The following is a 15,769-nucleotide window of genomic DNA, read 5'->3' on the forward strand; positions in this document are numbered from 1 at the left end:
GGGAGTGATTTTTACATCATTCCCCCCACCCCCCCCCAAAAAAAAAAAACCCATCCCTTGCGTTTCACCACCCGAGGTTGCACCTTCTCTTCCTCCTTCCAACCCTCCCGCGGTGAATTTGGGATGGCCAAAAAAAAAAAAAAAAAACAAAAAACAACCCGCCTGGTTCGGTTTGTTTATTTAAAATACAACTTCCCCCCCCGCCAAAAAAAAAACAACAGAAAACCCCCCAAAAACCAACAAACCGGCCAAACAAACCGTTTGTCAAAGCCTGCAAACTTCCCTCCTCCTTTTTTGCCTGAAGTTTTCGGGCGTGGAAATCGCCGCGATCCCGCTGCGAGCACAGCGAGCCCCGCGCGGGGGAGGGTTTGGGGCTGGAAGGAGATTAAGGGGGGGAGAAAAAAAAAAAAACCAAACTCCGGGGAAAAAAAAAAAATAAAAATCAACGGAGCAACCAGGTACAACCCAAATATCCGCATTCCCAGGGAAGGAAAGGCGGGGGGAGGAAAAAAAAAGCTTCAAATAGCTCAATTTGCTGCTTTTTAGCATCAAACAGCATCATCTGCGGGAGTGGGGAAGGAATTTCAAAATAATTAAGTCGCCGCATGAGGGAAAAAAAAAAAAAATGCCGGATCCCTCTGGAAAAGGCCGGCCTGGCGCTGGACGCGAGATAAATATTTATAAATAAACATAAATAGTCCTTTAGAATCAGCAGCTCCCGGATCGTGCAGAGGTTGGGGGTCATTAATTGTCCTTAATTGCACCCCCCCGGCCCGTTCAGGGCAGCGGCGCTTTCTTGTCCCGACCCCACGGGCGGGGCCCGATTTAAACATCGCTGGATGTCCCCTGGATGTCCCCAGAATGTCCCCAGACAGCGGGGTGTCCTCTGCCCCCCCGGCCTCTCCTCCCTGCCCTTACAGACCCCAAATCAATCGCCATTCAAGCAAACACGAGGCTCCGCGCGGGTGGATTTGTGGAAGTTTCCCGAGTGGTTCCAGGCGCTCCCCCCCCCCGAGTCTGAGCCAGCCCAGGACCAGCCGGGTGCTCCCAGCTCCTCTCCGAAAGCGGCTCCTGGAATCAACTTTGCCTCCCTTAATTCCCAATAAAAATGCAAATCGACGCGTCCCGGCCACGGGAGTAAAAAGAAGTGAAATAAATGAAAGAAATGAAATAAATGAAATAAATGAGGGGCTGGCGCCGCGCTCCCGAGCCGGGAAAGGCAGCGGGGGCAGGGCCGGGCTTCCCCCATTCCCGTGGAAAATGGGAAAATCGCTTTTTTTCTCTCTCTTTTTTTTTTTTTTTCCGCTCGGGTCTGGGCCCGGCGCTCCCGGAGCTGTCCCCACCCCCGCCCCTCTCCCGGAGATGTCCCCGGGTCGCTTTGATCCCGGGGCTGGGGACAAAGGCGGCTCTGAGGGTCGGGGCCGGGGCTCCCCCCGATGCCCAGGGTCAGCCAGGGGCTCCTTCCAATTTTAGCAACAAAAAACCACCCGAGGGGAGCGCGGTGAGAGCCGAGAAGAGCTTTTCCTTTTCCTTTTCCCTTTCCTCCCTCGGCCGGGGCAGGGGCAGGTCCGGGGCAGGGCAGGGGGGGGAGGGAAATAGCGCCAGGTGCCCTCGGAAACATCCCCGGGGCGGGGGAGAGTCCTTTGGGATCAGGGAGAGTCCTTTGGGATCAGGGAGAGTCCTTTGGGATCAGGGAGAGTCCTTTGGGGCCAGGGAGAGTCCTTTGGGGCCAGGGAGAGTCCTTTGGGATCAGGGAGTGTCTTTTGGGGCAGGAAGAGTTCTTTGGGGCCAGGGAGAATCCTTTGGGATCAGGGAGTGTCTTTTGGGGCAGGAAGAGTTCTTTGGGGCCAGGGAAAATCATTCAGGGGCAGGGAGACTCCTTCCGGGACAGGGAGAGAGTCCTTTGGGGCAGGGAGAATCCTTTAGGGACGCAGAGCGCCCTTTGGGATCAGGGAGCGTCCTTAGGGGGCAAAGGACGAGCCCTCAGTGGGGTGAGGGAACATCAGCTTGTGGGGCAGCGGGACATCCCCCGGGGGGGCAGGGGACAGCCCGATATGGGGCAGGGGACACCTCTCTAAAGGGCAGCGGACACTCCAACACGGGGCAGGTGACAGCCCTCTCTCTATGGGGCAGGGGACATTTCCTGTGGGACAGGGGACATTCCCTATAGGACAGAGGACATACCCTATAGGGCAGGAGACATTCCATATGGGACAGGGGATAGTCCCTATGGGGTAGGGGACACTCTCTCTGGGACAGGGGACACTCCCTGTGGCACAGGGGACAGTCTCTGTGGGGTAGGGGACACTCCCTATAGGACAGGGGACACTCCCTATGGGGCAGGGGACATTCCCTATAGGACAGGGGACACCCCCGTGACCCCCCGCCGCCCCTGGACCCACAGCTTTCTCTCCGCTCCCCGAATTCCCCTCGGGGGTCGCTCCCGGTGCAGGGGGAGGCGGGGGGAGCGTCCCTGGGCCGCGACACCCCCACATCCACCCCACCCCCCCTCTCCCGAGGAAAACCTGGCTGCTGCTTTTGGGGATTTTTTTCCAACATTTCTCTGGGAAAAGCCACGCTCCGAAAACGCCCGGCAGCCCAAAAATCCCTCGCGGATTTCATCAGTCAGAGATCCCCGCCCGGCCCGGCCCGGCCCCAAGGACGCAGAGATGCAGAATTTCCAAATGATATTCCAAATGATATCCCAAGTGATATCCTAAATGGTATTCCCAATGATATTCCAAATGACATTCCAAATTAAACCCCAAATTATAACCCAAATGATATCCCGAATGATATTCCCAATGATATTCCAAGCGGTATCCCAAATTATATTGCCAGTGTTATTCCCAATGACATCCCAAATGACATCCCGCTGCCATTCCCAATGCCATTCCCGGTGCCATTCCCGCTGATCCCAATCCCATTCCCGCTGCATTCCCAGTCCCATTCCCGCTGCCATTCCCTGTGCCGTTCCCGTTCCAGTTCCCATTCCCATTCCCGGTGCCGTTCCCGGTGCCGAGCCGCCCTCCCGGCCCTCGGTGCTCCCGGACCCGCAGCCGGGCGCGGGCGGTCTCGGGTCGCGGTCCCGGAGAGGCGCGGCCGCTAATGAGGGCCCGGTCGCTAATGAGGCCCCGGTCGCTAATGAGGCCCCGGCCGCTGTCAGCGCTGAACCCGCTTTGCGCTCCCGATAAGGGATCAAAGGCTCCGAGCGGCTCCATTTCCTGCGCTGCCTCCGCTCTCCTCACCCGCTCCCGTTCTCCCTTCCCTTGGGCTTTGGTTTCAGTCCCCCTCTCTGCCCCCTCGCCAGACCGTCCCAAGGGGTCGCAGCTCCGCCCGAGGAGCTCCAAACCCTCCCCGAGGAGCTCCAAACCCCCTCCAAAGGGATGCAACTCCCTTCGAGGAGCTCCAAACCCTCCCCGAGGAGCTCCAAACTCCCTCCAAAGGGATGCAGCTCCCTTCGAGGAGCTCCAAACCCTCCCCGAGGAGCTCCAATCCCCCCTCCAAAGGGATGCAGCTCCCTTCGAGGAGCTCCAAACCCTCCCCGAGGAGCTCCAAACTCCCTCTAAGGGGAGGCAGCTGCCCTGGAAGAGTTCCTAACTCCCTCCAAGGAGCTCCAAACCCCTTTCCAGAAGTTCCAAACCCTCCTCAAGAAGTTGCAAACCCTCTCCGAGGAGCTCCAAACTCCCCCTTAGGAGCTCCGAACCCCCTCTAAGGGGGATACAGCTCCTCCCGAGGAGCCCCGAACCCTCCCCGAGGAGCTCCAAACCCTGTCTAAGGAGCCCCAAACCCTGTCTGAAGAGCTCCGAACCCGTCCTGAGGAGCTCCAAACCCTCTCCGAGGAGCTCCAAACCCTGTCTAAGGAGCTCCAAACCCGCCTGTCCCTCCCAACACCCCCGGGGGCCGTTCAAGTGCACGGGTCAGTCCCAGACGGTGCCCCCAAATTATCGCCACGGTCATCATCATCCTCATCATCACCATCATCCCTGCACGTCCCAAACCCCGCTCCGCTGGCGCCTCCCGCCCTCCCCGCGCCCCCCCCTGCCCCCCTTGTCCCCAACTCCGGGTGACAAATGTCTTTATAAACCGGCATTAGTGACATCCCGCTCCTTTTGTGGCGCGGCCCCGCCGAGCGCCGGCCTTGGGATGAGCCGGGAGTGAGGAGGAGGAGGAGGAGGAGGGTTTTTCGGGAGGGGGATACCCCGACCCTCCCTCCCCCCGCCAAATCCGCAGCCCCATCCCGAGCTCTGCTCCCTCCCGGAGCTGCACCTGCGCTTCCCAACTCCTCCATCCCAGCTTTTTCCTGGGCTGAGGGGGGAGCCGGGGAGGAGGAGCCCCCAAAACTCCAATTCTGGGGGGGTCTGGCTCCTGCGCTGCCCCCTCAGCGCTCCCGGGCCTCCCCCCCCCCCATCCCCCCGCGGCTCGGATCCCTCCGAGCATCCCAAAAACCCCAGAGCCCAAACCAGGCTGAAGTTCCCATTTAATAAAGCACGAAATAAAAACCATTAAGAGGGCGGCTAAAACCTCGTGGGGACGAGGAGAGAAAAGCGGCAGCCGATTGAAACTGGCGGGTTTTTTTCCCCCCCCACTTCTTTTTAAGAATAATTCCCATAAATACGGAATATCTGCAAAGCCCAGGTCTGCAGAGGGGCCCCGATTCGCTTTTTTATTATTATTATTATTATTTTTTTCCCCTTTTGTGGCAAACGCAATTTCCCCAAAGATCCTTCACCCTAATGCCGGGGTAAGTCCCTCCCCGCTCTTATATGTGCTTTAAAACCCTGCCGCGGAAATTCCCCTGAAAAAAAAAAAAAATTTGGGAAAAAAAAAAAAAAAAGCTTCTCGTGGGGGTGGAATTTGGGGAGGGGGTGGGGTGGGGGGGGGTGTGTGAATCGGCGGCGGGGGAGGGGGAGGAATGGGGAGGTTAATCCGGGTTTAACGCCGCGATGCAGTCGCAGGACCAGGGCTCGGCTGATTGTGTTATCTCTCCCCAACATTTGGGTCTCCCATATTTCACCCAGCCAAATAGCTGCGAGGGAAAAGTGCGTATGGAGGCACTCCTGACGCCTCAGGAAAATATGTTATTAATATCTAAATAACTTCCCAATACTGTCTCTAAATCTCCCCTTCGCCACTCCAGATGATGAATTCGTTTGAAGTGTTCTCCCGTCTCATCTTCCCTCTCTCTCCCTCTCCCTCCTTTTTTTTTTTTTTCCCATTTTTTTTTTTTATTCCATACCCAGGCTTATTTCAAACTGGTAAATATCTAATTCCTTTAACCACGCTGCAGACACGTCTCTCCGCTCCCCCGCGCGCAATTCCCGCTTGGAAAGGATCCTCCGCGGGAGAGCGAGACCCGGCGCGGCCTTGAGCTGCTCCTTCAGATGATTTCGGGTTAAAAGCGGGGTTGTTTTGGTTTTGTGGTTTGGTTTTTTTTTTTTGGGTGTGGGGGATCTGTTTGTTTGCAGCAACCCCCGGACCGCGCGTTTCCCCTCTCAGCCCTTCCTGCCTTAATTCCGTCTCTGCCCCCTCCCTGCCCGCCCAATTAGGGCCCAAACCTGGGATTAGGGCGAGACCTCCCCTCTTCCTTCCTGCGCTGCTCTATCGCGGCTCCATCTCCCCCCTGCGCCCAAAATCTGCTTCCTACCCGCCCTGGGGAATGAAATCACCTCCAAATTCCACATTAAAACGTCTCCGACGCGTTTCCTCCTCTCCCGTCCGGGGTTCCCCACCTGAGATCCTGAGATTTCCCTTCCCATCCCCCCGCCCCCCGCTCCGGGATGGATCCTTCCCTTCTCCCCCCAAAAAAAAGGGAGGGAAAGAGGGAAAAACCCCAACCGGGAGCAAGGCGCGCATCTCAGACATCTCCCTGATATTGCTCCGCTCCCTCCCGCGCGCCCGAGCCCCGCTCGCCGCATCCTTGTCTCAAGTTTGTTTTTTCAAACGCCTCGTGTTCGATTATTCTCGTTTATTCCCCTCTCCAGCCTTATCTCTCCTCCTCTCTTCTCTCCTCCCCGTCACACTCGATTTAGGCAGGAGTTTATCTTGCGAACATTTGCCGACTTTGTTTATGTAGCCCAGGTTCTCGTTCCCAAAAGCCACTGTTTGCCTTTGTAATTGTTATCTGTGTTTATTGTTGTACCTCATTTGTCTCAGCTTTTTTTGTGACATGTAAGCTCCGTGTGCGCCCGCATCCAGCCCCCCTCCTCCCTTCTCCCTGATTTTTTTTTTTTTATATTCCTCTTTCCCTCTCTTCCCTCTCCTCTCGGCCTGAAATATGCACAGAATAACTCAGCCTAAAGCCAATGAATTGCTTGACACCTCCCTATCTCTTCTCCTGCCCCCCATTATTAGAGCTGATCCCGCTCGCAACACTCACAAATCCCGCCTGGGCTCTGTTTGATTAGATTGCCAACCTTTGGTAATCCCTTGATTTGATGAAGTGTCTGCTCGCGGGCCCCCCCCGCGCTTCTAAACACACATTTACAGAGGAGCCGCGTGTTGATTTTTAAACCCGCGCCGATTGTTTGCTGATAAATCGGCCCCGCAGCCGCGCTCCCCTCACGGCCGGCCCGGGGAACAAAGCCCCTTCCCACGTCTGGGGGGTCCCCCTGCTCTTTCCGCTCCTCGTGAGCTCCCTCAAACCGGGCGGGATGCTCCAAAATCCCACCCCACCCCACCCCCCCGGCTCCCCAAAAACCCGGCGGGAGCAGCGCTGGCAGTTCCCGGCTGGAATTGTCCCTGTCCCCGCTCCCGCAGTGTCCCCGGCTCCGGGGAACCCCGAGCCCACCGCTCTCTCCCCAAAACCTGAACCCCGATCCTGAACCCCTCTCCAGCTTCTCCCCAAACCCTGAACCCCGATCCTGCCACGCTCCATCTTTCCCCCCAAAACCTGAACCCCGATCCTGAATCCCTCTCCAGCTTCTCCCCAAAACCTGAACCCCGATCCTGCCGCTCTCCCCAAACCCTGAACCCTGATCCTACCCCTCTCCATCTTTCCCCCCCAAAACCTGAACCCCGATCCTGCCCCTCTCCATCTTTCCCCCCCAAAACCTGAACCCCGATCCTGCCCCTCTCCATCTTTCCCCCCAAACCCTGAACCCCGATCCTGCCCCTCTCCATCTTTCCCCCCAAAACCTGAACCCCGATCTCGCCCCTCTCCATCTTTCCCCCCAAAACCTGAACTCCGATCCTTCTGCTCTCCAGCTTTTCCCCCAAAATCAGCCGAGGGCAGAAACTTGGGGGGGGGAAACAAGCGGAGTGTGGGAAATCCCCTAAAAACCGCGTTTCCACCCCAAAACCGAACCCCGGGGGGGAGGGGGGGGTCCCCGCGAGCATCCCCCGCCCCCCACGGGGCTCCATCCCCGCTGCTGCCCGGGGGGGACACGCTCGGGCTGGGGGGGACACCCCCCGGGTCTGGACTCAGTGAATTCCCTCCCCAGCGACCCCCGAGCGGCGCCCCCCGAAATTTGGGGGTCCCCAAATTCCCTTCCCCGCACCCCCAGCGAGGGAGAGAGCGACGCCTCCGCTCCCCGATAAATAACAACAACCCCCCCCAAATCACAACAATTACACTAACAGCAATAAATAGCGACAACACCTCGCTCTTAACAAGGAGATATATATATATATATATATAAAATAAACATATATTAAAAAAATAAAAGAAAAAAAAAAACCCAAAGTGAAGCCTCATGAATATCCGCCCAGGGCTAGCTGGAGTGAGCCGTTTAAAGATGAAAGTGCAAAGAAATAAAGGCTCAATTTAATCTGCCTTAAAACCCTTCAACTTAACGTTTGTGCTGGGAACTCAGAGAGTGAGTACTGATTGGGGATAAATACATTTCTTAGCATGCCTTGGAGCTATTACACCCTTCTCCAACACAGCTCCCTATTCAACAGCCACAGTTTTCATTACCAGCTCTAATAAGTCTTAACATTATTAAATGCCAAGCAGACGATAGAAAGAAACAGGCGCAGGGTGGAAGCTTTCTTTCCCACTTAAAAAGAGAGAGCATTTAGGGCTGTCTTCCCCCGGCTCCCCGCGAGGAGAACCCGCCACGGAGCGTTTGGCAGCGGCGGAATTAAAAAAAAAAAAAAAAAGATTTTTAAAAAAAAAAAAAACAAACCCGAAGTTGGGTTTTTTTTTTTTTTTCTCGCCCCCTTTTCTCCCCGCAGCTCTCCGGGGGAGAAGTCGCGTTGGGCGCGGAAATTGATAAAATTGGGGGGAAAAAAAAAAATCCCTCCCTGCCTCAACCTCTGCGAGCTTGAAAATTGGGTGGAGGGAGAAAAGGGCTCTGAAGAGATTTTTTAATTGTGAAATGGCGTTGTTTTCCGGCAGGAATTGCGGGATTTTTCCAGCAGAAATTGCCGGGTTTTCCACCAAAATTCGGGTTTGTTGGTTTTTTTTTTTTTCCCCCGAGCAGAAATCGCAGCGTTCTCCAGCGCGCAGCCGCCGCCCGCCAGTGTTTTACAAGCGGGATCATCAATTATCTTAATTGGGGCCATTAAAACTTTCCCAGGCGTTAAAACCCGCCCGGGCAGCGGGAAATTCGGAATTTTGGACGCTCCTTTCGGAGCCGCGGCTTTGGAGATGCGCACAACACCCCCCAAAGAACCCAAATTCACGCGGGTTTAGGGTTGGTTTTTTTTTTTGGTGAGGGATTTCTCCTCGGCGCGACGATCAAAACCAAACCAAACCGGGAATTGCGGGAAAATTGGGATTTCTCCGCGGGGCCGGGAGAGATTCTGCGCGCTCGGAGGGAGCGCGGCGCTCCACAGGCTCCGGCCGCGGGAATTTGCCCAAATTAGCCCCCTTTCATCCAGGAACGGGGGCTCGTGTTTGATTTGTCCGCGGCCTCACCCATGAAGGCAGTAGGGAGCGTTTTGTTTTGCCTCTTGACACGCACTTCTTGCGTGCTAATCAGGGATAAAAAGCTCCCCGCTCCTTCATTCTGATTTTTTTTTTTTTTAATTTTTTTTTTTTTCGGTCTATTCTTTTCGGGGTGGCGACGGGGAAAACGCGAGGACGAAAAAAAAAAAAAATAAAACCAACACCAACCAAAACCAAACCCAACCCGCGCTTTCAAAAATAAAGATATTTTTTCCGAGCGGCCAGCCTGGTTGAAAACACAACTCAACCCCTCCCTCCCCAAATCTCCTTTTTATCCCCCCCATCCTTTAATAAAATTTAAAACACCCCGAAAGTGAGCGGGGGGAGCTCCGGGCGGACACAATGGCCCCGATTTGCAAATGAGCATCGCCCCTCTCCCAAATCACAGCAACATTTTGCAGCGTCCAACGGCTCTGCCTTTCTGCAGCAGCCGCTCCGATAATATTACAAAACTATCTAACAGCAGGGAGTTTTGAATAATTTATCTCCCTTTCTTCCCGTCCTCGGCCCTTTGTCCAAAAGTTTTTCTCCTCCTCGCGGAATTTTGAATGAGAATGGACGCGCCCTCCCTCCCCCATCCCTTTACTCCGTTTTTTTTAAGGCGGCCTCGGGTTTTTCCCCCTTTTCCCCCCCTTTCTTTTTTTTTTTTTTCCTTTCTTTTTTCTTTCTTTTTTTTTTTCCTTTTTTTTTTTTTTTTTCTCCGCTGTTTGCTTTTGTGGTCAGGAATCTTTTCCTTAAAAAGCTTCAATGGACTCGAAGGTCTTTGTAAAGTGAAGTTCATCTTCAAGGTTGGGAAAAGAGGGGGGAAAAAAAAAAGGATCGTATCCTTAATAAAATAAAATAAACCTCCTTTTGTGCACCTTCATTTCCAGCTCCTGGGGTGGGGGCTCGGGGAAACCTTTTCTGCCCCAAAATTTCCCCCACGTCCCCGTTGTCCCAAACCGGGGGAAATTTGGGAGCGACGGAGAAAGTTTGGGCGCGATTCCCAGGCCGGGACTGGGGGAGAATCCCGCTCACCCCGACAGCCACAAATCCCCCAAAATCCCAACTCCGGCTCAGCCCCGTCCTCGCTTTGCACCGATTCGGGAGAAAAGCGGCGAATCCAAATTACCCGCGCTCCGGGACCCCCAAAATCACCGTTTTCTCCCCAAAAAGCCGCCGAGCTCCGCTTGTTGTGTGCCCGAACCGAGCGGCTCCAACTGCCCCGTTTTCCCCGGGGAACCTCCCGGCTGCTCCCTCAAAATTCCACCTTTTTTTTAAAAAAATGTTGTTTTCCTTTTGGAATCACGGCGCTGCCCGCAGTCCAATTCCCACATCCCGAGCCGCATTCCCGGCTGGGAAAAGTTGGGATTCTCCAAAGCCGGCGTTGGGAGGAGATAACGGAGCCCGGCCCCGGCCTGGCTCGGAGCCTTCCCCGCCAGCGCCGCGAGGATTTCCCTGGATCGTTTCCCCGGATCGTTTCCCCCGGATCGTTTCCCCCGGATCGTTTTCCCTGGATATTTTTCCCCGGGATGATCCGGGGGTGCAGCGGCGCTCCGGGCCCCCGCCCCGTGTCCCCGCGGCGCTGGCGGCTCCCGTCCCTAATTGATATTGATCGGCGCCATCGGTCACCTGTCAGCCCCGGTTCCAGGGGACCACTTAGGCGGCGGCAGCGAAATCTGTTTAACAAATTCATTTACGGCCTCCGAGGTGCCTCTTCCCCCCCTCCGGCCATTCCCGGCCCCTTTCTTTTCTTTTTTTTTTTTTTTTTAATGGATAATTGATCCCGAGCAAAAAGCACCGACAGCTCTTCCACCTCCTGCCAGCGCCGCTCCCCGCAGGGATTTTGGGGGTTTTTTTGGGAAAACCCCAAACCGGGCGGGTCTGGAGCCACCCCCGGCAGGCAGGGCCGTGTCCCCGGTGTCCCCGCGGTGTCCCCCCCCGGCGCGGCGCGGCGCGGGGACGCGCGGTACCTTTGTCGCCCAGGATGCCGTCGATGCTGTGCTTGGCCTTCTTGTCGCCGTCCTCCTCCTTCTTGTCGCAGTCCTCGTCCTCCTCCTTCTTGCCGAATTTGATGCGGAGCACGCGGCTAATCGAACTCACTAAACCTCGGACAGTCAAAGGCAGAAAGGCGAGTATAAGCTGCCTGCGGACAGCGGGAACGGCCGCGGCGCCGCTCGTCTTCCCCTGGGGATGCACCTGCCCGCAGCTCCCGGCTCCCCGAATTCCCCGAGCCGCGTCGGCACCGGGATGTCCATCCCAAGAGCCCGGGATGGGCACGGGGCCAGGGTCACCACACGGCCTGTCACCGGGAAAATCGCCCCAATTCCCGAATTCCCCCCAATTCCCGAATGCCGCCCAGCTCCCACAGCCGGGATGGAGCTCCGGGCCTGCTCTGGCCCTACAGAGCCGCCCCGAAACCCGCAGGGACCTCACAGCCGAGCGCCCCAGACCCCAAACACATCCCTGCAGGCCGCGCTTTGGGATCCAGCCTCGCTCCCCATGGATCTCGGGATCTCATGGATCTACCATCGGTCTCACGGATCTCTTGGGATTTCTGGATCTCATTGATCTTTGGATATCCGATGGATCTCTGGGTCTGATGGATTTCTGGACCTCATGGATCTCTGATGGATCTCTGGATCCCATGGATCTCTGATGGATCTCTGGATCCCATGGATCTCTGCCCCATGGGCACATTTCCCAGCCCCCAGAGCGCATATCCCAGCGGGACAAACCGGGCTCCACTTTCCCCCTGGATTCGGGGGGCTCCCCCGGGGATCTCCCCCTGCCCCAGCAGCCCCCGGCTTTCCATGGAGCTGGAAAAACTTGGGAAAGGGGCTATGTTTGTGTTCGGTCCCGCAGCAGCCAGGGCACAAATCCCCCCCAGATCCCGGGGTTTGCTCCCCCCTCCATCCAAGCAAAGCCGGGAGCGCGCTTGGATCCTCGGGAAAACCTTTCCCGCGGGATGGTGGCCAAGCTGCCTTCTCACCTGAGGGCACCGTGCTGCGGTCGCAGTGCCCGTCCTTGAGCAGCCGGTCCCGGATCTCCCAGCTGAACATCCCGGGGTTCTCCCGCTTGTATTCCTCGATTTTCTTCTCCACGTCGGGAGTCGCGACCTGCTTTTGTGACCAAGGGGCGCCGGGGTGTCCCCGCGGGGGCGGGCGGACGGGAAAGGAAGGGAGAGGAGGGGGGGGAAAAAGCGCTTTTAATTCAAAAGAATTGAATTCCTGCCCTGCCCGGCCTGGCCGCGCGGTTTGCGGTGGACAGTTTGGGATTGGGAGCGGGGAAAGGAAGGAAACAGAGCTGGGGAAAGGCCCTGCTCCCCCAAATCCTACAAGTGGGGTCTCTGAGGGCCGGGAGAACCGGCGGGGTGGGATTATCCTAAGGTCCGGGGCCGGGGACACTTTTGGGGGTGTTTACGGACACCCGGGGATTCCCTATTCCCGAACAATCCCGCATTCCCCGCTCCCCGCCGGAGCCGCTCCAACGCGCGCCACTTGTTGCACGTGGAAGCGACAAAAAAAAGAAACGGCTTTAATCCATCCATCACCTCCAGCTCGGGCACCGCTTTCTCCCCACCAGAGGCCGAAAATCGCAGCTTTATTAAAACCCTTTCCCAACCAAAAAAAAAAAAAAAACCCTCAAAAAAAAAAAAAAAAAAAAAAACAACCGCCTTGGAAAACTCGCGCTGCGCTCCAAAAAAACCCGGCGGAATTTCGGGGCGCGGTGCCCGCAGCGCACTCACCCTGGGCTTGCTGCCGCCGATGGCCCCGGGCCGGATGGATCCCGTCTCCTGGTAGCGGCAGAGGATTTTGGAGACGCAGCCGTGGGAGACGCGCAGCTGCCGGGAGATCACGCAGGGCCGGATGCCGTGATGCGCCATCTCCACGATCTTGTGGCGGATGTGGTTGGGCAGCGGGCGCCCGTTGATGAAAACCCCTCCGAGTTGGTTCACCCTGCCCTGGCCCAGCGGCGTGGACACTGCGGGGGGAAAAACCCGAGCCAAAAAAACAAAACAAAACAAAAAACAAACCCGGGGAAAAGTTAAAATAAGAGAGGGGGGAATCCGGCGTGTCTTTCCCCGCACCTCCCGCCTCTCTCCCGGGATTTGGAGGTTGAAAAGGAGGGGAAAAGTCTCGCCCGTGCCCTGCTCTCGGTGTTTGTCCCGGTGTTTGTTTGTCCCGGCGCCACGCGGGAGATTTTCCCATGGAAAGTGGGAAAATACAAATCCCCCCCCTCGCCCATCCCCGTGTGTCTGTCCCTGGAAATTTGTCCCGATTTGGGATTTCACACCTTGGTTTGAAACCATTCCCGGGATTTTGAACGCGTGAAGATCCAAACCCGCACAACAAAACGCTTCCAAAACTTCCCGTTTCTCCCCCCAAAAAACCCTCCCTGCGTTATCGCCTTGGTTCCCGGAGCTCCGCTTTCCAACAAACTTTTGGGAATCACCCCTGAAAAACCCTCGGGGCGCTTTTTTTTTTGGAGGGGGGGATGGTTTTGGGGTGAGGGTTTTTTTGGTGCGTTTGGGGGTTTTTACCCCGCGGCCGCTTCGCCGCCGCCGCCGCCTCTCCGGGCGCGGGGGCAGCGGCGGCTCCTTCTCCCCCTCCCCAATTTATCGAACACCTCGCTCGGCAGATCTCGCAGATTAATACGATTTCACAGGCTGGAAATTAAAGCGAAAAAAGGAGGGGAGGAAGGACGGGAGGGGGGCAGAACTCAGCTGGGTAATTTGCGCGAGGCTGGAGGGGGCGAGCGCCAGGCGAGGCGAGGGGGGCGGATTTTTATTCTCTCTCTCTCTCTCTCTCTTTTTTTTTTAATAAATATATTTTTTTCCCCCTTCTCTCTCTTGCTACAAAGAAAAGTCGATTCCAGAAATTGCCTGGCGATTTAGCGAGAATCATGCACCGCTAATTCCGAGTCACTTTGGCCGGCGCTCCCTGGATGTATCATTATCGACAGATAACACTCGAGTGGCCAATTTTACATTCAAGAGCCGCTAAAAGCGCCGGCCGCTCTCTCCTTTCATTATTCCCAGTCATGTTGTGCAAATATTGTTGTAATCCTTTGATCCTTTCCCTTGCCGTCTGTTTTACTTCATTTGCTACAGAGAAGCACTTCAGCAAATCCCCGCGCCCTGTGTGTTTTGCAGCCTGCGTGGTTTTCCGCGGCTTTGCCTTTCGCCACTTGAGCACGGGCGGGATGAAATTTTCTCCGCTTTTAATAAATGCGGCCAGAGGGGTCCCGGATAGAAATTTGCTTTTTTTTTTTTTTTTCCTTTTTTTTTTTTCTTTTTCCAGGTTTTTTTTTTTTTTTGGTGGTGGGGGGGAAGGTGTGTGCCTGGAAATAATCGCCCCCCGCGTGACAAAGGCACGGCGGAGGGAGGACGGGTGACACTCGGCGAGGTGACAGCTCCCCAGCCCCGGCCAAGGACATCCCGGCTTCCCGCTGCTCCAGGAGCACCCCCGGATAAAAAGGTTTTTATTCCTATTTCCCCCCCCCTACCCTCCCAAAAGTTAAATCCCGTCAGTTTGGTTGTTTTTTCCCCCCGGCCCCGCGCTTTGACGCGGAGGTGAAATTGTCGGGATGTTAAAAAACCAGCCCGTCCGAAAAAAAAAAAAAAAACCAAAAAAACCCCAAAGCTGCCCCAAAAATCCTGTGAGATGCCCGGGAATAGCCGAAACACGGGAGAGCAGCAAAGCAAATCCCGAGAATTCGCGGGGAGCGCGGCGGGAAGGGGCGAGAAGTTTGGAGAATTTCGGGAACCCCCCAGGAGCGGAGTTCAGCCGCCCCGAGAGCCCCCGCCGGCTGGTTCCAGAGGGATGGAGCAGCGCTTCTCCAGGACTTCCAGACCTAAACACCCCCCAGTTAATTCCAGAGGGATGGAGCAGCCCTTTTCCACACCTAAGTGATTCCAGAGGGATGCAGCAGCGCTTTTCCACACTTAAGGCCCCCTCCCCGGCTGATTCCAGAGGGATGGAGCGGATCTTTTCCACACTTAAACCCCCCCCCCCCCCCAAGTTAATTCCAGAAGGCTGGAGCAGCGCTTTCCCAGGATTTCCAGACCTAAACACCTCCCGCATAGTTAATTCCAGAGGGATGGAGCGGCGCTTTTCCAGACCCGATTCCCCCCCGCGCTCCCCGGTAATTCCAGCGGGCCGGAGCGGGATTTCCCGGGGTTCCAGACCTACCTTCCAGCGGGAAGCCGGTGCGGGGGTAGTTCTGCCCCGGCGCCGGGCGCATCATCCGCGGCACCGTCCCGGGCAGCGCGGCCATGGTCGGGGGGCGGCCGAGGGGCTCCGCTGCGAACCGCGGCTGGGGGGGGGACACCGGGCACCACCGGGGGGGGGGGGGGCTGCGGGGCCGCCTCTTCCCACCTTCCCAGCCCTTTCCAGCGGCTGCAAAACAAGGGAGAAATCTGGGGCTCCGAGCGGGGGAAAAAAAAATCATAAAAAAAATCTAATAATAGTAATAATAATAATAATAACGGCAACGATAATCAAAAAATAAGCGGGAAACAAAAATAATTAATCAAAATCCTGCAAGGCTCGGGATGAAAGGAGTGGGGATAGATGGGGCGGGGAGGGGGGGGGGGATCACCCACCAGAAATTCCCGGGAAAGTTTTGGGGGCTGCGTCCCGAGCGGCCGCTCCGCTGGAATGTCACCCGGGCAGAGCAGGCACGGCCAAAGTTGCCGCGGAGCTGGGCTGGGCTTAGGGCCGGCTCGGGGCTGGTTTAGGGCTGGCTTAGGGCCGGCTCGGGGCTGGTTTAGGGCTGGCTTAGGGCCGGCTCGGGGCCGGCTCGGGGCTGGCGGGGGGCAGAGCGGGGGGAGCCGCGGCCCCCCGGGTTCGCTCCGTGCGCTGCCGTTCTTCCTCCTCGCGGCGCGGCTGTGGC

At 56.6% G+C, this 15,769-nt stretch overlaps 1 protein-coding gene across 1 annotated transcript in view; it reads right to left on the bottom strand.

Annotated features, from left to right (window-relative positions):
• Window positions 1-15,151, bottom strand: part of PAX7 (paired box 7) — a 116,739-nt gene extending 101,588 nt beyond the window's left edge. The window contains exons 1-4 of the mRNA XM_066203252.1: window positions 15,067-15,151; window positions 12,621-12,856; window positions 11,865-11,994; window positions 10,846-10,980 (exon numbers count right to left, since the gene is read on the bottom strand). Coding sequence (XP_066059349.1) covers window positions 10,846-10,980; window positions 11,865-11,994; window positions 12,621-12,856; window positions 15,067-15,151 — 586 coding nt within the window. The remainder of the gene's footprint in view (window positions 1-10,845; window positions 10,981-11,864; window positions 11,995-12,620; window positions 12,857-15,066) is intronic.
• Window positions 15,152-15,769: the final 618 nt, after the last annotated feature.

This window comes from Chamaea fasciata, unplaced genomic scaffold, assembly GCF_029207755.1.
Source record: "Chamaea fasciata isolate MVZ Bird 193981 ecotype frontalis unplaced genomic scaffold, bChaFas1.0.hap1 SCAF_23, whole genome shotgun sequence".
In the NCBI taxonomy this organism is placed as follows: Eukaryota; Metazoa; Chordata; class Aves; order Passeriformes; family Sylviidae; genus Chamaea; species Chamaea fasciata.